Here is a 24,438-nt window from a genome sequence, read left to right on the forward strand (position 1 = left end):
CTCTCCCATGCCCGCCCGCCCGCCCGCCCGGTCCTCCCGCCCGGTCCGCCCGCCTGCCGCCGGGGCGGCGCTGAGCCCGGCCCCCGCCATGTCGGCCTTGCGGCTCTTGGTGCTCCTCGCCGCTCTCTGCCCGCCCGTGCCGGGCCTCGGGGGGCAGCGCGGTGCCCCCGGCAAGATCGGTACAGCGGGGAAGGGCCGAGGTGGGGGGGGCGGCGGGGCGGGCCGTGAGGGGCAGCGCTGACGGCCCGTGCCCGTTCTCGTCAGCCGTGGTCGGCGGCGGGATCGGAGGCGCGGCCGCCGCGTACTTCTTGCGGCAGAAGTTCGGGAGGAGCGTGCGGGTGGAGGTGCTGGAGAGGGCGGCGGTCGGGGGCCGCTTGGCCACGCTGGAGGTGGAAGGCGCCGGCTATGAGGCGGGGGGGTCCGTCCTGCACCCGCTCAACCTGCACATGAAGCACTTCGTGAAGGAGCTGGGTGAGTGCGGACCCCAAGTGCACCGCACGCACCCCGGAGGGATGCGCTGGGTCCAGGTCTGCTCTGGTGGGGGCACGTCCCCTTAAAGAGCAAGCCTGGGTTGTCCCCCTCCCTTCCCCACTAGCCTTCGCCAGTATCCCCCTCAACATCCCCCCTTAGCCTTCCCCTATGTCCCCCAATAGCCTTCCCTTATATCCTTCCTCCGTATCCCCCCAAAATCATTCCCTCATACCCCCAATATCCTTGCCCAATACCCCCTGTATCCTTCCCTCTTATCCCCCCAATAGCCTTCCCTTATATCCTTCCTCCGTATCCCCCCCAAAATCATTCCCTCATACCCCCAATATCCTTGTCCAATACCCCCCAGTATCCTTCCCTTTTATCCTTGCCCAATACCTCCCCAATATCCTTGTCCAATACCCCCCCAGTATCCTTCCCTTTTATCTTTGCCCAATACCTCCCCAATATCCTTGTCCAATACCCCCCCAGTATCCTTCCCTTTTATCCTTGCCCAATACCTCCCCAATATCCTTGTCCAATACCCCCCCAATATCCTTCCCTCATATCCTTTCTCCATATCCACCCAATATTATTCTCTCATACCTCAATATCTTTCCCTCATATCTTCCCCAATGTCCCCCCATATCCTTCCCCGGTGTTCCCCCTTATATCCTTCCTTCATATCCCCCCCCAGTATCCTTCCTTTTATATCCTTCCCCCATAAATCACCCCCAGTATCCTTCCCTGATACCCCTTCTCCAGTACCCCCTCATAGCCCCCTGTGGTACCCCAGTCTCCACCCAAGTAAAAGGAGACCCATATCCCAATGGCAATGATACACCTTCTCCCCCATGGCAATGCGTTAAACCCGTCAGAAAGGTCCAGAAGTCACTGCAAATAACTGCTTGGCTCCTGGTCAAGAATGAATTCCCCTTTCTCAGGGATGCAGTCTTCAATTGGTCACCCTTATCAGCACAGAGCTAGAATCAAGGTGTGGTAGAGTTTAGCTTCAAGCCAACCTGGCAGTGCTCAAGGCCAGGTTGGACACGGGCTTGGAGCAAGCTGCTCTAGTGGAAGGTGTCCCTGCCTGTGGCAGGGGTTGGAACTGGATGAGCTTAAGGTTCTTTCTACCTCAACCCATTCCATGTTTCTATGGCACAAGCTCTACCTCTCATTAAATGCTGTTTTCTCCCCGAGGCCTCTCGGTTGCCCCAGGACACGGCAGCCTCGCAGGGGTTTATAACGGGGAGGAGTTTGTGTTCGAGGAGAGCAACTGGTACATCATCAACCTCTTCAAGCTGCTCTGGCACTACGGGCTCAACCCCCTACGGATGTACATGTGGGTGGAGGACATCCTGGACAAGTTCATGCGGTAGGTCTGGGCCCTGCTAGGGATGGAGGCTGCGGGAGATGGGTGAAACCTGCTGCTGAGCTGTAAAGATTGGTGTTGAGAAAGGAGCCTCTGGTGCCCTTTCTCCATCATCAATCGGTTTTCTAAGGGAAAAGGTAAGTGCTGTCATCTTCAAACAGCAACAACACGAGGTGCGAACGTGCATTGGATATGGGATGTGCCAACACTCTGGCACCTGGGTGCTAAAGGGAATGAAATTTCTACCTGTGCACAAAGGGATTTTGTTAGGAAAGATCAGGAAATGAATAATGAAGGTCCAGGTCTGCATAGGCTAAGGCTTGGCTGGAAGGACAAGCCCTGTTGTTCCATGCAGGCTCTCAGGAGCTGCATTGTGAAATCCTCCACAGCTTCAGCAAAAGTAATTAACAGCAACTGAACACTAATTTCTTGCCTCTGATTAAAGGATCTATCGCTACCAGATGCATGACTATGCCTTCAGCAGCAACGAGCACCTGCTTCATGCCCTGGGAGGGAATGACTTCATCCAGATGCTGAACCAAACCATCGACGAAGCCATGCAGAAAGCTGGCTTCTCCCACAAATTCATAAATGAGGTGGTTTGTCCAGCCATGAGAGTCAATTATGGGCAAGGTGTCAACATCAATGGCTTTGTAGGTGAGTGTTTCATAGGTTAACCTTCCAGTGTGGCTGGAATCCCACCCCACATCCCAGTCCTGGGGTCCTGGTGCTCTTTATGGGCATGGGATTCCAGGTCCCCGAGCTGGGGTACTGCTTCACTCCAACAAAGTGCTGGCAACCTGCTTAGCCCTGGCCATCAGCAACCTCTGTGCCCCAAAAGGATGTTTTCCCCCCTTATTTTCTACTGTTTCAGGTGTTCCCTCCACACAGCTACATCAAATGAATGATCCTAATGATTGTGGTTTCCTTTGTAGGTGCTGTCTCTCTGGCAGGGGTGGAATCGGGCGTTTGGTCAGTAAAAGGTGGGAACAAACTTGTCTGCACTGGCCTTCTCTACGCCTCCAAAGCTGAAGTTATCTCTGGTACAGTGTTATCTATAGAGCCAAAAGTCAGACCCAGGCCCACAGGTGAGTTGGGTTTGCTTTCCCTTTGGTGGGGATGGGAATGGCTCATTCCAGCAGCTGGAGAGTGGTGTTGGCCTCAGTCACTGCTCTTGGCAGACCAAACCAACACATTGGGTCTTTTGGGGGGTTATTTTAAGATGAAATTAGGGTTCTGCTCAAAGTCCCATCTCACCACCCTCCCACAGCTAAGCTGGTGCTAGTTCACAGAGCTACTTCAGCCTGCAGCAAGGCATCATTAGCCTAAATGTATGGTATTTTAAAGGAATGATGGTTTTTAAAGACGCAAACGGGATTCCCTTCCGCCATAGAGAGGGCTAACAGAGCTTTTCTCCCCCAGGGGACCCCATAAAGCTCTACCAGGTGACGTACAACACTACATCGGGACTGACAGGGGACACGTATGACATCGTTGTCATCGCTGCTCCGCTCAGCCCCAAAATGGCCAACATCACCTTCAAGAACTTCGACCCTCCTGTCCCCGAGTTCCCAAACCTTTACCACAAGACTGTGGTAACGTTCGTGCACGGACGGTTGAACGCCTCTTTCTTTGGTTACCGCGATCCAGAGGCTTTTAGTTTCGGTGCCATCTTCACTATGGAGAACCCCAAACTGTTCTTCAGTAGCCTGGGGGTGGTGTCTCCCGTGGAGGATGGAGGTGGTGAAGGGAAGCCGGCCTTGCAGTCGGCTGTCTGGAAGGTGTTCTCCAAGGAGGTGCTCACCAAAGAGCAGCTTAACCTGCTCTTCTCCTCCTACGACTCTGTCAAGGTGAAGACGTGGTTGGCCTACCCCCACTACAGCCCCCCTGAGGGGTGTCCTCCTGTCATCCTCCATGACAACATCTACTACCTGAACGGCATCGAGCGGGCAGCCAGCGCCATGGAGATGAGCGCCATCGCTGCCAAAAACGCCGCCCTGCTGGCTTACCACCGGTGGTACGGCAACACCGACAGGATCGACCAGGAGGGTTTGCACGAGAAGCTGAAAACGGAGCTTTGAGCCACGCAGAGCCAATGGCTGGAAGCATCTGAAGATAAGGATCGTGTCCTGTAGCTGTTTAACCACAGTTAGAGCTAAGGAACGATGAACTCTTCGCTTAGCCCCTCAGAGGGGATGTGCAGCCAGCTCAAGATGGACTAGGATGACAGAGGAAGCTTTCCCATGTGAACTGGCCCTTCCCCAAGCAAATTCCTGTGGTCTTTCACTGGGAAAACTGTTCAATCTATCCCCGTGTGAGATTAAAGTAGTTTTAAATGCAATATTGACCCCAAAACACCCTCCATGGTAAGAAGTCCACTCAGGATCTGCATCACTGTGATTACTGCGATTAAGGCACATTGCCTTCCCTCTCCCAAGTATTTCAGGGAGGGAATGTCAACTTCTTGACTGTAGATCTCTCCACCTCAGCTATTTGTGAAGGGTTTGTCAAGTTATTCCTATTAGTGTGGTGGAAATCAAGGCTGTGTTTTTAATTTGCTTCCAGAACAAGTACTGGAGCTTATGGGCTGGGGGGATTGGTCTGCTAGGAGGACATGAGTTGCCAAAATCGGTTGGAAGTAGTCAAAGCCACCCCTGTCCTTTGCTTTATTAAGGTTTAAAAGCATTAATAATTTAGAGGAGAAGAATCTGTGTCCCATAACTGCCTCTAATAACGCTGCCATACCTCAGCTGTGTCTGAATATTGCCCTTACAAATGGCATCCTTAGTGGTGCTGGACAAAGCACTTGACACCTTGTATTAAACTTGGAACTGAATTAAAACCACAGTGGTGAAAAAGATGATTTCTGCCTCTAAGGACCTGTATGTGGAAGCACCTTTGCTCACAAAAAAACATATCCAAAAGACTTAATTTGGACCCATCTGGAGGAATGATGGAAAGGTTTCTTCAGTCCCAGTCAGTTCCGGCAGGCTTTGGTTCCTGCACCACACATCCATGGTGCAGAAGAAAGAGTGATTACGATGATTTAAAGAAAACTCCTGCTTTTGTGCAGCCCAGCTTGGTACAAATACTCCACACCACTTTTCACTAAGGTGAATGTTACCATTTTCCTGCTGTTTCAGAGCCAAATAACCCCTGAACATACATGAAACAGTGTTGTAGCTCCTTTCTGAAATAGGAAGGGGATGGCCACCCAAAGTAGCACCAATTTCACACTTGCTTGGATAAACCCCACCTTTCTCTGTGTTTGAATGTAGAACATCCATCCCAAGAGCCAGCAAGGCTTCAGCTGCCCCATTACACCCCCCAGAACATAAAGTACAACTTAATTTATGTCAACCATTACAAAATTTATTTAACAAAACAAAAATAAGTTTATGCTCAGGGTGCTTCAGGGCAGATTCAAGGAGTAAACAGAGCAGGTTGGTCAGGGCTGGTTACAGCTGGTAACAACGAGGGTTTCCCTGGTGCTATACTCGTTCCAATGCTTCCAGCATGATGATGCTGTTTCCTCTTATTACCTAACAGCAGAAGTTCAGAGCAGCTAGTGAGATGCAGCACACTCAGCACCCTCCCTCCCATTTATTACCCCAAAAGCTGACGCTGCACCAAAAATTCACATGGATTTTCCTCCCCAGTAAATGAACACTGAACGATTTAAGTCTAAACCCTCCTAGGTTGTTCCATGCTATTGAAATCCAGGTTGTTTTCCACACACCAGCTACAGGCTTGAGTGTGCCCTTCCCACAGCACTCACCACCATGCCAATGTTGTTCTGCTGTCCACCCGGTGCCATCTCCACGCACTCATCAATGACCAGGTTCATGAAGGGATCAAACCCCCGCAGGATCCCTTGGACGTGTCGGCCACCATTTAACTTCACTATGAGAAATTGGGAGCACAATCAGAGAAGGAAAGGTGCTGGATAGGAGTTTTTCCGTGTTTTCTCACCAGGAGTGTGGCTTTGAAATGGAGTGGGGCCACAGGGTGAGAGGTTCTGTTGTTAATCAGAGGCATTTAGAGCATCAAAGAAACAGGTTGGGAAATTGCTTTAAGCTCATCAAGTCCAACCATTCCCAGCACTGCCAAGGCCACCACTAACCCACGGCACTGAGGGCACTGGCTCCACGGTGTGTGAACACTTGAAGGGACGGTGACTTCCACTCTCTGAGCCCTCTTTTGGGAAGCAGAATCATCCTTACCACGTCCAGCGTTGCAAAAAGACCATTTTAAGAGTTTAGGAGCGTGAATTTTAAATTAATACCGACCCAAATGAATGGATTTTGAGGAAGAGTCCAAATTATAAATCAGTATCGATCCGAATGAATGGGTTCTGGAGGCTGAAACCACTCAGGGCCCACTCCGGCCCTCGCTGAGCAGCGGCACTCAGCGAACCACGAGGGGGGCACCAAGACCGCCCCCCCCTCCCCGCTTTCCTCCCGCGGCCGCGCAGCCCCTTTACCCCGCCGACACCCGCGGCAACGACGGCTCGGGGCCGGGAGCAGCTCCGGGACTCACATGACAGCTTCTTGTCCATGAACCTGCAACGAGACAACGGCGGCGGCTGAGCGGGGGGGGGGAAGCACCGCCATTCCCGCACCCCATCCCCGCCGCCATGACACCGGGGACACCGCGGTGCACGCCGGGAAACCGGCGGGCGGCGGATGGCCGCGGGGCCCGTTTGTACGTCCGCTCCCGGTCCCACTTCTCCTCCCGTTCCCGTTCCCGTTCCCGTTCCCGTTCCCGGTCCCGGTCCCGGTCCCAGTCCCGATCCCGTTCGCACTTCTTCAGCTCGGGCGGGTGCGCTTTGCTCATGGCGGCTCCTCAGACCCCGCTCCCCTCACGCTGCCTCTGGCGCCCCGCCCTGACGTCACCGCACCGCCCGCCTCACCGCTCTCACGCTAGCCAATGGCGGCCGCGCCTTGGTCGTTTCCCCCACCCCTCCTCCCACCTTCGCAGCCAATCACAGCCCGCGGAGCCGCTACCGTACTGCCCCGAGCAGCAGCGCAGAGCGGGTGCGCGGGAAGAGAAGCAAAGCGCGGGAGTGCGCGGCTGCACGGGGAAATACGGCGGGAAGGCAGAAACGCGCCTACAGCACGGCCCGGGTGTGAACGTGTGTGTGTGTGAACATGTGTGTGTGTGTGAACATGTGTGTGTGTACGTGTGTGCGTGTACGTGTGTGTGTGAACATGTGTGTGTGCATGTGTGTGTGTGAACATGTGTGTGTGTGTACGTGTGTGTGTGAACATTTGTGTGTGCGAACATGTGTGTGTGTGTGTGTGTGCGCATGTGTGTGTGCACGTGTGTGCATGTGTGTGCACATGTGAACGTGTGTGGGCATGTGTGTGCGTGTGTCTGCATGTGTGAACGTGTGTGCATGTGTGAACGTGTGTGTGTGTGTGTGTGTGCATGTTTGTGTGCATGTGTGACCATGTGTGTGAACGTGTGTGTGCATGTGTGAACGTGTGTGTGCATGTTTGTGTACATGTGTGACCATGTGTGTGCATGTGTGAACGTGTGTGCACGTGTGAACGTGTGTGCACGTGTGAATGTGTACATGTGTGAATGTGTGTGTGTGCATGTTTGTGTACATGTGTGACCATGTGTGTGCATGTGTGAAGGTGTGTGCATGTGTGAACATGTGTGTGCACGTGTGAATGTGTGCATGTGTGAGTGCACGTGTGAATGTGCGTGTGCACGTGTGAATGTGTGTGTGCATGTGTGAACGTGTGTGCACGTGTGAACGTGTGTGCACGTGTGAATGTGTACATGTGTGAATGTGCGTGTGCACGTGTGAACGTGTGCGTGAGAACATGTGTGAATGTGTGTGCATATGTGAACGTGTGTGTGTGCATGTGTGAGTGCACGTGTGACCGTGTGCATGTGTGACCGTGTGAACATGTGTGCATGTGAGATGCGTATGCACGTGTGAACAGGTATATGCATGTGAGAACATGTGTGTGCACATGTGAACGTGTGCATGTGAGAACGTGTGTGTGCACGTGAGAACGTGTATGCATGTGAGAACATGTATGTGCACGTGAGAACACGTGTGAACATGTGTGTGCACGTGAGAACGTGTGTACGTGAGAACACGTGTGAGGTGTGTGCACGTGAGAACGTGTGCACGTGAGAACACGTGAGATGTGTGTGCACGTGTGCATATGTACATGCGAGAATGTGTGTATGTGTGCGCACATATGAACACGTGTGCACATGACCGTGTGCGTGCACGCGTGGCCACGCGTGTGCATGTCTGTATGAGTGCGTACACACACGTGTGCACACCGGGGTCACCCCATGCCCTGCACACACACAGGGCACGTCTGCAGCCCCCCCCCATCCCCTGCACATCACCCCATGCCCTGCAGAGCACCGCAGCACCCCAGAATGGTTTGGGTTGAAGGGACCTTAAAGCTCCTCCAGCTCCAACCCCTGCCACGGGCAGGGACCCCTTCCACTGGAGCAGCTTGCTCCAAGCCCCTGTGTCCAACCTGGCCTTGAGCACTGCCAGGGATGGGGCAGCCACAGCTTCTCTGGGCACCCTGTGCCAGTGCCTCAGCACCCTCACAGGGAAGAGCTTCTGCCTTATCTCCACCCATTTAGGTCTGGATCCATCACCCCTGTCCTGTTGCCACCCGTGCACCACCCCATAGCGCACACGAGCATCACCCGGCAGCACCCGCACCCAGACCCCGCAGCAGCGTGGCTCCTCCTCGCCTTTAATGAGCGCGGAGTCGGGGTTCAGGGGGGAGCCCCCATCACTGCTGCAGGGCCCCCAGGTTGTCCTTCATCTTCTTGGCCATGGTGGGCACCAGGCGGAGGTGGTCGTCCCCGCACGCAGCCAGGCAGGCGTCGAGCTGCCCACGCACCCTGGCCTCCGCTGTCCCTGCATCCAGAGCATCCTTCGCCTTGTCATTGCAATGCAGCGTGCAGCGGCTCAGGCGGTCCTGGGGACACAGGTAACGGGGTCAGTGGGTACCGGGGCATCCCCATCCCGGTGCGGGCTGTCCCATCCCGTCCTCACCTGGAAGCTCTCGAGCTCGGCGGTGACGATGGCCTGCGCCTGGGCGAGGGGCGCGTGGCAGCGCTCGATGCAGCGCTGCACCTGCTGCATGGAGGCCGCGCTGTCCTCGCAGCACCGTGCGCTGCACCGGAACATGGTGCCCTGTGGGGATGTGGGGTGAGCGGGGACACCCCAAACCTTTGTGGGGGAGCGCCCTGTGTATGCAGCTGGGGGGACGATGGACACATGGGGGTGCAGGGTAATGGGGGCACAGGGTGTGATGGGGATACAGGGCAATGGGGGGTACAGGGTATGATGGGGGATACAGGGCAATGGGGGCACAGGGTGTGGTGGGGGGATGCAGGGTAATGGGGGCACAGGGTGTGATGGGGGATGCAGGGCAATGGGGTACAGGGTGTGATGGGGGATGCAGGGTAATGGGGGCACAGTGTGTGGTGGAGGGATGCAGGGCAATGGGGGGTACAGGGTGTGATGGGGGATACAGGGCAATGGGGGCACAGGGTGTGGTGGGGGGATGCAGGGTAATGGGGGCACAGGGTGTGATGTGGGATACAGGGCAATGCAGGGTAGAGGGTGTGATGGGGGATGCAGGGCAATGGGGGGTACGGGGTGTGATGGGAGATACAGGGCAATGGGGGCACAGGGTGTGGTGGGGGGATGCAGGGTAATGGGGGCACAGGGTGTGATGGGGGATGCAGGGCAATGGGGTACAGGGTGTGATGGGGGATGCAGGGTAATGGGGGCACAGTGTGTGGTGGAGGGATGCAGGGCAATGGGGGGTACAGCATGTGATGGGGATACAGGGCAATGGGGGCACAGGGTGTGGTGGGGGGATGCAGGGCAGTGGAGGCACAGGGTGTGGTGGGGGGATGCAGGGCAATGGGGTGTAGAGGGTGTGATGGGGGATGCAGGGCAATGGGGTGTAGAGGGTGTGATGGGAGATACAGGGCAATGGGGGCACAGGGTGTGATGGGGGATGCACAGGGTGGGGGATGATGGGGGGAGGCAATGGGGGCACAGGGTGTGATGGAGGGCACAGGGCAATGGGGTACAGGGTTTGAAGGAGGACACAGGGCAATGGGGGCAGAGGGTGTGATGGGGGATGCAGGGCAATGGGGGCAGAGGGTGTGATGGGGGGCACAGGGCAATGGCGGGTACAGGGTGTGATGGAGGATATAGGGCAATGGGGTACAGGGTGTGATGGGGGGCACAGGGCAATGGGAGGGCAGAGGAAACGCACTGGGGGGAGCACAGGGAATATGTAGGGGATAGAGGATGTTGTGGAGGGTACAACGCATGTGTGGAGGGCACAGGAGATGCAATGTGGGGAGCACAGGCTGTGAGGGGGGTACAGGGCAAAGTCTGGAGCTATGGGGGGGGCTCAGGGCAACGGGTAAAACAGGGTGTAATGTGGGGGTACAGGACAATGGGGGCACAGGAGATGCACTTGGGGATCATAGGACATACATAGAGGACACAGGACATGTTGGGGGGCACAGGAGATGCACTTGGGGATCATAGGACATACATAGAGGACACAGGACATGTTGGGGGGCACAGGAGATGCACTTGGGGATCATAGGACATACACAGAGGACACAGGACATGTTGGGGGGCACAGGGCACATTAGGGGGGCACAGAGTGCATTGGAGGAGCACTGGAGACGCAATGGGGTGGGGGCACAGGGCAATGTGTGGGGGCACAAGACATGCAGGGGCGGTACAGGTCAATGCATAGGGGGCACAGGACGTGTTGGGGGGCACAGGACGTGTTGGGGGGCGCGCACGGGGCTGGGGGCTTCCGGCCGCACTCGTGCTCACACACGTGGGGCATTGGGGGGGGGGGAGCGGCAGCGGCTCCCCCCTCGGGGCCAGGGCCCGGTCCCGGTCCCGGTCCCGGTCCCGTCCCCGTTCCCCCCCCTCCTCCGGTACCTGCAGGCCGCGGATGCGCTCCCGCTCCAGCTCCTGCACCGCGCCCTCCACCGCCGCCTGCACCCGCGCCTGCGCCGCCTCCGCCATCGCGGCCCGGCCCTGCCGAGCGCTGACCCCGCCCCGGGGGCGGGCACCGGCACCAGCGCCCGGCTCCTCCCGTTCCGCCCCCGCCGCGGGTCCCGCGGGGCTCCCGGTGCGCGCACGCGGTACCGAGCCCGCGCTGCGGATGCCCCCCCCCCCCCCCCCCCCCCCCCCCCCCCCAAGCAGCATCTCCCGGTCCTGCGCCGGGGGCGTCGCCCTGCGGAGGGGCCCCACTGGGAGCGCTGGGGTCCGGTGTGAGGATGGAGCCCCCCCAGCCCTGCTCCTCATGCAGCAGGAACAGGATCAGCCTCAGCCATCCATACACCCACCCACCCACCCGTCCATACACACATCCACCCGTCCATACACACATCCACCCATCCATACACACATCCACCCACCCATCCATCCATCCATACACCCACCCATCCATCCATCCATCCATACACCCACCCATCCATCCATCCATACACCCACCCACCCGTCCATACACACATCCACCCATCCATACACACATCCACCCATCCATACACACATCCACCCATCCATACACCCATCCATCCATCGATCCATACACCCACCCACCCACCCATCCATACACACATCCACCCATCCATACACACATCCACCCATCCACCCATCCATCCATCCATACACCCACCCGTCCATCCACCCATCCACCCATCCATCCATCCATCCATCCATCCATCCGTCTGTCCACCCATACATCCATCCTTCCGTCTGTCCATCCACCCCTACACCCACCCACCCACCCATCCATCCGTCCGTCCATTTATCCATTCTTCCATCCATCCACCCGTCCATTTATCCATCCATCCATCCTTCCTTCCTTCCTTCCATCCATTCGTCCATCCATTTATCCATCCATCCTTCCACCTACCATCCATCCATTCGTACATCTGTCCATCCCTCTGTCCACCCATCCATCCTTCCACCCACCCACCCACCCTTCCTTCCATCCATCCATCCATTCGTCCATCTGTCCATCCGTCTGTCTACCCATACATCCATCCTTCCGTCCGTCCATCCACCCATACATCCATCCTTCCGTCCATACATCCATCCATACATCCATCCTTCCACCCACCCATTCTTCCTTCCATACACCCATTCATCCATCTACCCATCCTTCCTTCCATCCATCCATCCATCCATCCATCCATCCATCCATCCATCCATCCACCCATCTTCCCTTCCATCCATCCATTTATCCATCCATTTATCCATCCATTTATCCATCCATTTATCCATCCATCCATCCATCCATCCATCCATCCATCCATCCATCCATCCATCCATCCATCCATCCACCTATCCATCCACCCACCCATCTTTCCTTCCATCCATCCATTTATCCATCCATCCATCCTTCCATCCATTTATCCATCCATCCATCCTTCCTTCCTTCCATCCATCCGGCTATCCACCCACCCATCTTTCCTTCCTTCCATCCATCCTTCCTTCCTTCCTTCCATCCATCCATCCATCCATCCATCCATCCATCCATCCATCCATCCATCCATCCATCCATCCAGTCACCCACCCATCCTTCCTTCCATCCATCCATTCACCCATCCTTCCTTCCTTCCATCCATCCATCCCTCCCTCCATCTATCCATCTGTCCATCCATTTATCCCTCCCTCCCTCTCTCCATCTATCCATTTATCCATTTATCCATCCATCCATCCCTCCCTCCTCCCTCACCTCATGTTTTGGGCTGGAAACATAGGGAAACAAGGCTGAACCCAGCACCAGGTTATCAGGGCTGCCCTGTTTGGGCTGCAAATGTAGAGGGAGCAGCGCTAAGCCCATCACCAGGGTACCAGTTCCGCGCCCTGGGGATTCTCCCCTTGCACCCAGCATCTCCTTTGCCAAATATCCCCCCCAAAAAAGCCTTGAAACACGTGTTTTCTGAAAAAAAGTGTCCTTTATATCACTTAAATAACTCTAATCCAGGTATTAGGGAAAAAAAAAAGATCAGCTGATCACAATAACATATTATAGAAATCAACATTAATTTAACCACACAAAATAAATTAAAACATTAAATATTAACTTTCAGTGCAACATATACAGAAGACATGAGAGTAACCAGGACTTTAAAACAGAACGAAACCAAAATGAACCATGAAAGCTTTGGGTTGTTATGAGAAAAGACTATGGAGAGGATTAAAGGCTGCGCCGGGAGGTTAGAGCACCGGCCTGACGAGGGTTCCTAGGATTAAAGCTCATTTGATTATTACTAAAAAGCTCATTTCTGCCCCCAAAGTGAGCGACTGCTGAGGGGTTCTGTCTCTATAGAAAAATAAAGCCCCCTCCTGCAGGGGTGAGGGGTTCTGCTGTTAAAAAACGCCAAAAATAATCCAAGAAATAGGAAAAAACGAACCCAAAAGCCAACAAAAAAAACCCAGTTGTGCGTTGCTGGGTTTGGCTCTTTGGAGAGGGTGATGCTGCTGCCAGCATCCTTGTGGTGCTGCCGACCGCACCTTGTGCCGGGGCGCTTCTTGTCGTGTTCCATGGTGGGGGAAAAGGGGGAATAAAGGCAAAAAAAAAAGGGGGGGGGAAACCAACCAAGCAACCAAGAAGGAAAGAGGGAAACCAGAGGGGAGAGGCTGCGCTGGTCCCCGGCGAGGGCTGTCCTGGGCGAGGGGCTCCATCAGACCCCTGCGGGGAAGGGGATGGCGAGCGTGGTTACACACCAGCAGCCGGTGTCCCACCGTGGTGCCCCGCGGTCCCCTTACCCGTCTCAGTGTGGCAACAGGGGGTTCCCCCTTTCAGGAGCCCACCCGGCTTCTCCTGGCCTCCCCCAGGCGCCCGGCACCATTGGCAGTGCTTCCGCAGCCGGCAGCAGCTACAAGGAAGCAAGGAGAGGGATGCTCAGTGCCTGCATCCCAGCATCCTGCCCTGGAATGGGCTGGGAAAGGTGCTGAGCACCCCCCCCTTCAGGTCCCCAGCACCATGTACTTACTGTATGAGCACACAGACCCCGATGAGCAGCGCCGAGGCCACCACTGACACCACCACCAAGGCGGTGATGGTCTGCTTCTTCTGGTTGGCAGCCACCACGGCCAGGAGGTCGGCGTGCTCGCACCGCGTCCCCACGTACCCCGAGTGGCACCTGCACCAATGGAAGAGCATCGGCGTCATCCCCAGGACCGGAGCATCAACCAGAGCCTGGCAAAGCCATGCTCAACCCCAGGTTTAGGGGCTTCCCAAAGGGAAGACACAAAGGACCCGTTTGGATTTGGATTGCAGGAGTGTATTCCCAGCACTTACACGCACGCCGGCTTGTCCTCCTGGACCAGGAACCGGCAGGTCCCATGGAAGCAGAACTGGCTGTGAGAGTCGGGACAGTCGTTGAAGTGGGACCTCACTGCTGCTGCCACCGGTGGGCCCGGAGCTGGGAGCAAAAACAAGGAGGAGAAAAATGGCATTTGGGGGCATTTCCAGGCATCCCCGGCTCTGGTTTAGGGCTGGATGCGTTTATTTTGGGGATGCAACGTGGGATGCGGTCCAGCGGCTGCATCCTGGCCAGGACCACCCAAAGGAGCTCCTACTTAGAGCAGGACTGAAACTAAGCCTCGCTGGCACTAAAGGAATTTCCTAAAGAGCTTAAGGCTTAAAACAGAGGAGGAGAGAGTTAAATAACGCCCGAGCCGGCTGCAGCTCTGGACCGGTGGCTTTGGGATGCTGTTTCCCATTATATCCCGCGCTGGTTTGAATTATCCTCCGCAGCAGAGACGGAAAACAAATATCCTGCTTTCGGATTAGCCTGGGTATAAAGCACATCCGATCGCTGTCGTTTCAAAGCCACCTCAAGTTCCTGTTGCTGTGAATTTATGGCAGGCTGGGGTAATTAAACCCACGTCTGCCGAACGCTTCCGGGTCTCCGAGGAGGTGAAGCAAGGGAAGACGGAGCAGGGTCGGCTCAGACAGGGATGTTTCCCCATGTCCCTGTCTCCGAGAGTGAGGAGAGAGGAGGTTTGGAGGTGGTGGCAGCATCCTTGTGGAGCCAGGAGCTGGGATTTGGGCTTCGTGGTGGGAATTGCTGCTGCATTGCATCGCTGCTGAAATCCGCGCCCGGGTGCAGAAAACCCCAACACTTCCATCCTTAGGGATTGCTTTATCCCAGGACTGCCCTGATTCCCGACTAATCCCATGAAAAATACCCCTTTTTGGGGTTTTAACCCCAAAAAGCCAAGCCCTCAACACAGCTTTGCACATCCCTGCTTCCAGTGCCCACCATCGCACCCAGCCTCAGTAGCGGTGGCTTTGTAGCACCGGTGGGGACAGCATCAGCACAGGGCAGTGCATCCCTGGATCCAGGGCTGGCTCCGGGGTGTCCTGGCTCGCATTAAGCCTTGGAGCGCTCACAGCTGCCGGCCACATTGCAGCTACTTCATCCTCCCTTAGCCCCACGCTGCTGCCTGCATGGACCCTGTCCCCATCCACGAGGTGATCCCAAACTGGTGCTGCACCTCTTGGAGCAGCCCCTTTCCTCCAGCCCCTGTCACTGGGCACCGATCCATTGGGAAAGGGGCTGAGCAGCGCCTGCCCTGCCACGGGGTTTGGCTCCGAAGCCTCCTGGCACTGCAGGAACACCACTGAGCCATCCCATTTTCCAGCCCCAAAAGGAGGATTTTCCATCCCTTGCCTGCAACCAGCCCTTTCCGGAGCCTCGCATCCCGATGGATGGCGAACCCCCGCGCTGTGTAGGGCAGGGGGAAGTGAAGGGCTCTTGGCTGCTGCTGCCCATTGTGCTGCTTTTATGAATGAGGCTCATTATGGGATGCGACCGGCTCGGTGCCGCCGGGAGCCGGCGTCAGGCACCGGCAGCTTCCCTGTGGGAGCCACGGTTAATGGGACCACGGTTCATTCAGCCCCTCCAGAACACGGAGCATGGGAAGTACCCACAGCAGAGCCCTGCTTACTGGTTTTCCCTTAGGGATAAAGCACCTGTGGGGCCAGGATTCCACCTGGAGACCTGTTATCCCCAAGGGAGGTGCATGGGACGCGAGAGCATCCATCCGGCTGATCCAGCACATGCGTGGCATGAGGATGCTTTACCCACACCCGCGCTTCGCTGCCTGTTCCCAGGCTGGTCCATAAATCCCACCGGGATCACACCGGCTCCATCCCATCGGCAAACTCACCGCTCGGATCTGCTGTGGTGTTCTCCAGCGCATGGCATGCAGCGAGCAGCACACCTAAGGAGAGGACAGAGAGATGGGGTCAGTTGGACCACGTCCCTGTGCCGAGCCTGGTTGATGGCTTGGGGGTTGTTCTACCCAAAATCACCCCAAGATTTATGGGTTTTGGTAAAAAGAGATGGCAATGGTGCCTGTGAGAGCGCCTTATAGCCAGAACAGAGCCTGAAACCAGCCTGTCCATGTGCTCTCTCATCTAACAGCTCCATGCAGCACTGCCTTGCATAGCTCCTCCTGCCCGCATCCGCACAGTGGGACCGGATCCAGCCTTGATGCAGCCGCTCCATCAGCCCCCTAAACGCTGCCCGGGCTGGAAGCGCTGCTGCTGTGCAGGCAGGAAAGCCCTTTGCAGGCAGCAATGCCCACGCACCCCAACCTCGAGGGGCTGCAGATCCAGGCAGGCTCAGAACAGTTTGGGGGGGCATGGAGCAGACTGGGGACCCCCCAAGCTTCCACAGGGTGGGTGAAGCCAGATGAAGCCAAGAGCCCCTTGGCTGGGTTTGACCCAGTTTCCACCATGGAGTTCACCCAATCATGCAGAAAGGTGACGGGTGAGAGAACAACGCATGAACCAGCCCTTGGGGTTCGCATCCAGCAAGGCTCAGCACCAACCGGCAGCTCCAGTTGTGATCGCAGCAGCTCCGTTATCACAGCAGCATCCCTTGTTTCGGCTTTTCCCCATCAGTCCCCACTGGTGCCAAAGCCCTCGGGCATCTTCCTCCCATGGGAACTGAATCAGAAATACTCCGTTTCTTCCCAATTTTCCTTCCTTTTTGTGCTGCCACCAGCAGCTCGTGGCTGGAAGATGCTTCATCCTCCTGCTCGCGCCGATACTGCATCTCCACATACGCGTTACGTGGGAAATGGCTCATCCCTGTGTCACTGGGCGGCTCTATCATCCCCTCCAGCATTCCAGCTTCCCCATCCTCCTGCCGGGACCCTGCTCAGCTCCAGAGGTGCCTCTTCCCAACCTCCCTCCGTCTGCAGGTAGAGCACCAGCGCTCTTCCGTCTCCAAGGGCTCCCAAAAGGGGACCCTGGGCACGCTATGGAGGCACGGAGCATCCGCACCATTGCGACCGGCCCAACCGGGACCCACAGCCTGTGTCCATCCGCTTGTTTATCATCAATCCCATCCCAGCCCCGTGCTCAGGCCTCTCTCTTCCCAAACCTTAGAGATCAACTCCTGCACTGCTTTGGTTTTACCCCAAACTCCGTGCTTGGCCACACCGGCCAAACCGCTGCCTCCAACCCCATCCCCATCCATCCCCTGCTGCCCCTGCTTTGGGAAGGTCTCTTTGCCACCCCCCCCAAGCCAGCAAAGCCCCCCTGAACTCACCCAACTTGCTGATGGGCACACACACAGCTCCATCCCCAACACGACATTAACCAGCAGCCACCAGTGAAGGGCTCAGCCTCACCCCTGAGGAGCTCCCTGTTATTGCTGGGTTCTGTTCCCTGCCCCAGGTTTTCCCTCCTCATCTGCTTGGCTCTGCTTTTCCTCTTGGCTTCATGGACCAGCCCTTGGCAGCCATCAGGTGAATGAATGGACACTGGGCCGAGGAGGTTCCCTTTTTCCCTCATGCTTCAAGCGGATGCTCCGAGCTTCTGGTTTGATGTGGTTTATAAAGGGCTCCTCTCCCTGCGCAGCATCTGGGGTGGCTTGGACCCATCCCAGGCTGGAGGCCGGGAGCAGCCATCTGGATACGGGATTGAGGTGGGAAATCCACAGCTCAGGCCCTAAAACGGGTTGGAGAGGTCCAAAGCCACGGGAGCAGAGGGGACATTGGCATCCCCAGAGCGAGCCGATGGGACCCTCTGGAGGAGGGATGGGGCTGACGGAGCAACCGGCCCCTGCGGCGAGGGATGCTCGGGACGGAGCGGATGGAGGAGGCACCTCGGTTCCAGAGCCAAAGCGGCAGCGCCGAGAGGAGAAGGGCTGGAGGGGGGCCAAGACCGGGCACTTTCCTGAGCCCAAGTGCTTCAAAGAGCCTCTCCCCGCCGGGCTGGCGCTGCCTCGTCCCCCAGCCCCGCTGCTGCGGGCGACGCAGGCTGGGAACTCACAACGCTCCCTTGGGACAGCAGCAAAACCCCAACCGCAGCGCAGCGAGCGCTGCCCCACACCGGCCCCAGCCCCGGGCTCACCTTCCCATCACACACACGCATCCCAGCGAGCGGCACCCACCGCCGGCTCCGCGCTCTCGGTAACGACCCCATCTCCGGGCTGGGGAGCGTGTTCGGATCCGTCCCATCGCAGCATCCCCCGGGTCTCGCTTGCGCCCGCCTCGCCCCGTTCCGCAGCACGCAGACAACGTCCCCTCCGTCCCACCGCCAGCCCCGAGCACGCCGCCGTTCATTCACCTCTCCCCTAACGCAACCGGACGGGACCGGAGGGCTCCTTGTCCCGCCGGGGCCGCGCTTCCCCGTCGTGGCGAAGGCGAGGAGCGGTTCAGCAGCGACCTCCGGCAGGGACCGCAGCCAGGATGGAACCGATTCACTGCGTGATCCCCCCCCCCGTTCCCCTTCCAGTCCCCCATAGGGATGCTGCGCCGGGACGCGCGGGAGGCTCCGTCCCAGCCGACGGGAAAGTTTTGGGGAGCGCAGCCCCAGTCGCCCCCGTCCCTCCAATCCCACCCCAAACGGGGCTGGCGGCAGCTCGACCCCTGCCTTGAGCGGCGCTCAGGGTACGGCGGTACCGGGGTACGGGGGGTACCGGTTCCCCCCCTTCCTCCTTCCCCATTCCCGCACCTACCCACGGCCAGCGCGGCCGCCGCCTCTCCGGCCATGCTGTCGGTGCGTCCGGGAGCCGAGGCCCGCAGGGAGGCCCGGGGCCGGTGCGGGGCCGGTGGCGGTGCCCAGCAGCGCAGCGGGGCGAGGGGCCGGGCTCCGCGCCGGCGGAAATGGGCGCGGACTCGCCGCCAGCCACTGCGGCCCCGGGGCGGAGCCACCCCCGGACCCCCCCCCCCCCCCCCCCCCCCAAGTGCCATGGGGCTCGGTTCTTGCGTTGTGCCCCCGTCCCCCCCCCATCCCGAAAGTGGGTCCGGTTCGCGCGGTGTCCCCATAGAGCCACGGCCTGAGGGGGGGGTTAAAGGGACCTTAAAGCTCACCCCCGGCCATGGGCAAGGGCTCCTTGCGCGGCTCCGCACGGGTCCCATCACCCTGGGTCCATCCAAACCCCGCTTCCCCCCGGTTGGGGTTCCCCCCTCACGGCCCACAGGCACATTCCTTCATGTGGCCCAGCTCCCACGCCCCTTCCTCGCCTCCCACCCCGCTGAGCCCGGCCTTCGTCATCCCGAAATCCATAGGTTTCCGTCGGGGGGGGGGGAATCCCGTTGCATGGGGATGGAGGGGGCAGCACATCCCGGTGGGGTGATGGGGACCAAGCACGGCGCTTGGAGGGTCATTCCTCATGGACAGACACATCAGGAGCATCCTGAGATGCGGCAGAGGACCCCATGGACCACCCCCCTGCAGCTGTGCCGGTGCTAAACCAGGTCCCTGTGGGAGCTGCTCCCAGCCCTGCGGTTTGAGCCTTCCCGGTGTTCCCAGGTGATACCATCTCCCCTTAGCACTTGAAAGCAGCTCTTTGAAGGGGCTGGGAGCGGTTTGTTCCCAACGCTGCCGATCCCTGTATCCCCAGCACCGAGTTTCACCCCCCAGATCCCAAGTGTTCCACTGCAGCTCCCATCCATGTGGAAGTGTTTGACCACAGCGCTCCCAACCCTCCGGGGCTTGGCCTTCCCACCCCAACCCTTGCACCCGTCTACGGCACAGAGTCACTGGGGAGGAACAAACTCCACTGCCTCTCCCAAGGTGGATGGGGAGATGGGCAAAGCTTCCTCTTGCCCCCACAAAAGGGCCACCAATCCCTTCTGCCAGCACCAGTTGAGTCACTTTCCAGCCATCCAAAAGGGAAAAGAAGCTGGGAGACGACCCCGGAGCAGGCAAGGTTGTGTTGTTCCCTTGGTTCTTGCTTCCCCCTCCCTTCCCTGCCCTGATAACCGGGATATTTATTTGTAAATAGAGGCTTCCTCCTGTGCAACATTCCTCCCACTCCCGGTGTGAATCACTTGGTGGAAGCACAAGAACTGGAATGGTGGCAGCGGAGCTGGCAGGGAGGAGCACGCTGCAGGCAGGAGCGAGGCACAGCAGTAAGCCCAAAGGAATCCGGGGATGCTCTCCAGATCCTAGAAAGCCAGCTGGGAAGTCAGGGGTGAGTTGTACTGAGAGCATGTAGGATGCGCTGCAAGAAACAATGGGGCAAAAAAGCCTGGTTTTGGGGGTGTACGATACAAGCAATGGAGATTGGTTAAAAGGAAATAAGTGAGCTTATTGATTTTTTAGTTTTCATTTGTAACCTGCCTTGGAAAAGCAGGAGCAATTCCTCAAGGGAATGTGTTGTATTTGAGCAGAGAAAATCGAACAAGAAGCTTGCACCCATCAGCATTCAGCAGCATCCCTGATGCCCAGCAGCATCCTGGACGCCCACCAGCATCCCTGATACCTACCAGCATCCCTGATACCCAGCAGCATCCCTGATACCCAGCAGCATCCCCGACACCCACCAGCATCCCCGACACCCACCAGCATCCCTGATGCCCACCAGCATCCCTGATGCCCAGCAGCATCCCCAATACCCATTGATATCACAGAATCCCAGACTGGTTTGGGTGGGAAGGGACCTTCAATCTCTGTGGGTTGGTTTTAGTTCTCCTTTTTGAATTGCTCTTTATCAGTGGCTTATTCTGGGTTTGGGCATTAAAGGGGTTATTTCCCCACCACCACCAAATTAAGTGAAACTGGGGGGCAAATCTTGTCACTCCCAGAGCCAAGCAGGCAGCAAACTGAATCCTGTCCTGGCAAACAGATCAATATAGGGCAAAACCCCCTAAATAAAGGTGATAACCCCCTGTGGGGAGGCTGGTTCTGGTATTCCTTTAGCTCTGAAGCTTTCCTTTTGCATTTCATCCCCTATCTCCTTGCCTGGGAGCAGGTTTTGGGGCTGGAGGGTGACATTTCGGACCCCTCCACTGCAGGGGCCTGCAGGAAAACCCATCCAAAGCACAGCTGAGCACAGATTTAGGGGTTGGTTTAGGTGATCCCCCACTGCAAAACGCTCTCTGTGCTCCCATGGTGCAAGGAGGAGCCTCAAGACCTGTGCTGGATGCTGCTGAACGCCAGCATCCGCAGCCATGGCTCTATCAGCTCGTCCCTCTCGTGACAGAGATCCCTTTAATCTCCAGTTAAAACCCTCTGACGTGGCGATAATAAGAAGGGGAAAAACCCTTCCCCATCCATATCCTGCCCCGAAGCAGCGTGTAACAAGGGGGCTGTGTGCTGGTGTCCGGCATAAAAGCCTGTTTATGTTGGATTGTGGAGGTGAAAAATGAGGCAAAGGGAAAACATCGCCCCGAGGGCTCACACAAACCCAGATTGTGGCCGTCGGGATGTTTTTGGCTTCTCTGTTGAGCACAGAAATCAATCAGGCTTGGGGGGGGGCGATGTGTGTGTGGGTCACTGTGTCCCACCCCATTTGCTTAATGCATGGGATCGGGATAAAGTCAACATTATACCTAAGGACAGGCACTGATTGCGGCTCACGCATCCCAACCTGCGATGCTCAAATCACTGCAGCACCCTTGGTGCTCCCTTAACCCCTTATTCAGATCTGGAATGCGGGGGGGGATCCAACTCATTCCCGGTGCTGCTGCCGGTTGGGAAGCGCCTCTGACGTCTCCTAACCCTGCTCCAAATGGGGCCTTAGTGGAAGGGGTGGTTTTTTTTCCTGGCTTTATCTTACAGCCACCGGTTCTGTTTTGCTGCCTGTTAAAGGGCTCTTTCATAGCTGGGATTTTCCCTTGGGAATGCACATTTTATCCAAGGTTTTGTGTTTTTTTTTTTGTGTGTTTTCTCCTTTTCCTAAATAACTCCTTGGGGTTTCATTCCTTCCCAGACATTTTCTTTAGCTTCCCCCCCCCTTTCTGTTTACGGCCTCGCTTTGCAGAAAGCCTCTATAAATAAAGGATTTTGTGACCTACGGGCACCCCGGTTCAAGCCACTAAAAAGGGCTTTGTTGGCTGCAGCAAGGCAGCTGGTTCCAGGCTGGCACCTCTCAGGCTAAAGTCAACAGCGGGCCGGTTAGCATGAGATTATGTTATATATATATTGATCCTTATCCAGCAGAGAGGGGGGGATAAGCATGCTCCAAGCAGGAATTCTCCTTGGGAGCACCGAAGGGCTGATGCCCCGTGGCTGGTGCTGGTCTCGACAGGTCCCTGTGCGAGGTGCTGTGGCTGCTGTGGCTTTACCAGCTCTCCATAAGCCGCTGTGGTCACAAGGAGCCGCGTTCCTCCTGTGCCGCATCGGGCAGGCAGACACAAGGGGCATTGAGCTGCGGTGGCCACAAAGGCAGCGAGCACTCGAGTGGCTGCACGTCGGGCCGTGCCCTTAAAATCCCGAGGCCGTGCGCCGTTGGATGCATCCCAAGATACAACCGGCTCTGGTTTTCCTGCTCCGCGGGGTCCTTCCGAGGGTTTGGCAATGGGAAGCCACAGCCAAAGGGGATGCACGGAGATGGGAAGGGCAGGAGGGTGTTGGGGGGCTTCTCATGGAATGGGTTGGAAGGGACTTTAAAGCTCATCCAGATCCAGCCCCCTGCTATAGGCAGGGACACCTTCCACTAGAGCACGGTGCCCAGAACCAGGCTGAGTAACCCCAACTCTCTCAGCCTTTCCTCATAGCAGAGGTGCTCCAGCCCCTGGGCATCCCCATGGCCTCCATCGCTCCAACAGCTCCACGTCCTTATGTTGGAGACCCCGGCACTGCAAGTGGGGTCTCCCCAGAGCACAGCAGAGTGGCTGTGCCAGCCACACTCCTTTGGATGCATCCCAAGATACAATCGGCCTTCTGAGCTGCATCCCCCAAATCTGTGCGGGACCCTGGGGAAAGGGGCTCTGGAAACCCTCACAGCACAAACGGGATGCACCAAACGAGCTGTGCAAGACGTCGATCTGAGGTATTCCAGCTTGGGAAGCTTTGCCATGCCTCTCCTACCGCCCCGAGCCACCGGAGCAAAGGGACCTCAGTGGGAATAAGCACCCAAGCGCAGCCGGAAAGCAGGCGGCGGCTGAACAGAGGCCCTCAGTCCGTGGTCCATGAATCCATCTGTGAGCACAGGCAGGTCACAATGCACGGCCCATGCCCGAGCTGCCTGCACTGCCCTTGTTCTGCCTGTTTACCCATCATTTGCATTGTGCCTTGTGGCCGCCGGCAGCGCTGACTCAGCGCCCGCAGCCCCGTGTCCCCACGCAGCGACCTCCCGGGCATCCAGCCCTGCTCCCGAGCCAGCTTTTGGGATAGCATCGGCACAAGCGGAGCCTGCAAAGGAGACGCGGCTTTCCTTTGGGAACGTGGGCTCCCACTGCGATCCTCAGAGCAACAACCCCCGCCTCCCATGGGAATGACTCAGTTGGAAGCGGAGATGGAGGTGAAGGAGCGAGGCTGGAGGAGACACGGGTGACTCAGCCCGGCAGGAACGGCAGGAATGTACCTGCCCAGGGATATCGCGCACAGGTAGAACAGGTCCAGGCGTTCTCTGCTGCTCTCTGGGAAGCAGGGAGAGACCCTGCAGGGATCCGATGTTCCCAAGCGCCTCGGAGAGCCTCCGAGATCTTGCAGCACCTCACACCTGCCTTTCCCAAGCATTTCCCAATGGGAGGGGAAGCTTTGGATTGCGCTGGAGCCCTGCAAAGAGGCGCTGCAGAGCTGCTGCCTCTGCACCCCCGAACACTGCTCTGACCCCAGAACACTCGAATAGCCTGAGAAACACTGAAATACCATGAGAAACACTGAAATACCACGAAAAACACTGAAATACCATGAAAAACACTGAAATACCATGAAAAACACTTAAATACCATGAAAAACACTAAAATATGCTGAAAAACACTGAAATACCCTGAAAAACACTTAAATACCTTGAAAAACACTTAAACACCATGAAAAACACTTAAATACCATGAAAAACACTCAAAAACCCCGAAACACACTTAAATGCCCTGAAAAACACTGAAATACCCTGAAAAACACTTAAATACCTTGAAAAAACACTTAAATACCTTGAAAAAACACTTAAATACCTTGAAAACCACTAAAATAGCCTGAAAAACACTGAAATACCCTGAAAACCACTCAAACCTCCTGAAACACACTTAAATACCCTGAAAAACACTAAAATACCCTGGAAAACACTTAAATAACTAGAAAACCACTAAAATAGCCTGAGAAACATTTAAATACCTTGAAAAACAC

General features: G+C 56.8%; 4 protein-coding genes across 5 annotated transcripts; 1 reads left to right on the top strand and 3 right to left on the bottom strand.

Annotated features, from left to right (window-relative positions):
* The first annotated feature begins 87 nt into the window (after nt 1-87).
* On the top strand, nt 88-4,700 carry PCYOX1 (prenylcysteine oxidase 1). Its single transcript, XM_057402548.1, has 6 exons — nt 88-179; nt 265-471; nt 1,669-1,843; nt 2,286-2,497; nt 2,776-2,928; nt 3,263-4,700. Exons 1-6 carry the CDS (start codon nt 89-91, stop codon nt 3,919-3,921), a joined length of 1,497 nt encoding a protein of 498 aa, XP_057258531.1. The 5' UTR covers nt 88; the 3' UTR covers nt 3,922-4,700.
* A 490-nt stretch (nt 4,701-5,190) lies between these two features.
* SNRPG (small nuclear ribonucleoprotein polypeptide G) lies at nt 5,191-6,739 on the bottom strand. Its single transcript, XM_057402567.1, has 4 exons — nt 6,645-6,739; nt 6,380-6,402; nt 5,619-5,743; nt 5,191-5,382 (listed from the first exon to the last, which is right to left on the bottom strand). Exons 1-4 carry the CDS (start codon nt 6,674-6,676, stop codon nt 5,332-5,334), a joined length of 231 nt encoding a protein of 76 aa, XP_057258550.1. The 5' UTR covers nt 6,677-6,739; the 3' UTR covers nt 5,191-5,331.
* A 1,867-nt stretch (nt 6,740-8,606) lies between these two features.
* On the bottom strand, nt 8,607-10,913 carry FAM136A (family with sequence similarity 136 member A). The gene is made up of 3 exons (XM_057402565.1): nt 10,821-10,913; nt 8,889-9,029; nt 8,607-8,811 (listed from the first exon to the last, which is right to left on the bottom strand). The coding sequence occupies exons 1-3, from the start codon at nt 10,905-10,907 to the stop codon at nt 8,623-8,625; spliced, it is 417 nt and encodes a 138-aa protein (XP_057258548.1). The 5' UTR covers nt 10,908-10,913; the 3' UTR covers nt 8,607-8,622.
* Nucleotides 10,914-13,501: 2,588 nt separating this feature from the next.
* Nucleotides 13,502-19,013, bottom strand: TGFA (transforming growth factor alpha). Of its 2 annotated transcripts, XM_057402564.1 has the most exons (6): nt 18,881-19,013; nt 16,077-16,130; nt 14,200-14,323; nt 13,892-14,041; nt 13,665-13,774; nt 13,503-13,587 (listed from the first exon to the last, which is right to left on the bottom strand). In XM_057402564.1, exons 1-6 carry the CDS (start codon nt 18,912-18,914, stop codon nt 13,580-13,582), a joined length of 480 nt encoding a protein of 159 aa, XP_057258547.1. In that variant the 5' UTR covers nt 18,915-19,013; the 3' UTR covers nt 13,503-13,579. The 2 variants fall into 2 exon arrangements, with proteins under 2 accessions (XP_057258546.1, XP_057258547.1); XM_057402563.1 differs by having other exon boundaries at nt 13,502-13,774.
* Nucleotides 19,014-24,438: the final 5,425 nt, after the last annotated feature.

Source organism: Pezoporus wallicus, unplaced genomic scaffold, assembly GCF_028554395.1.
Source record: "Pezoporus wallicus isolate ANWC-B61680 ecotype Strahan unplaced genomic scaffold, APGP_CSIRO_Pwel_v1 contig_2348, whole genome shotgun sequence".
Taxonomy (NCBI): domain Eukaryota; kingdom Metazoa; phylum Chordata; class Aves; order Psittaciformes; family Psittacidae; genus Pezoporus; species Pezoporus wallicus.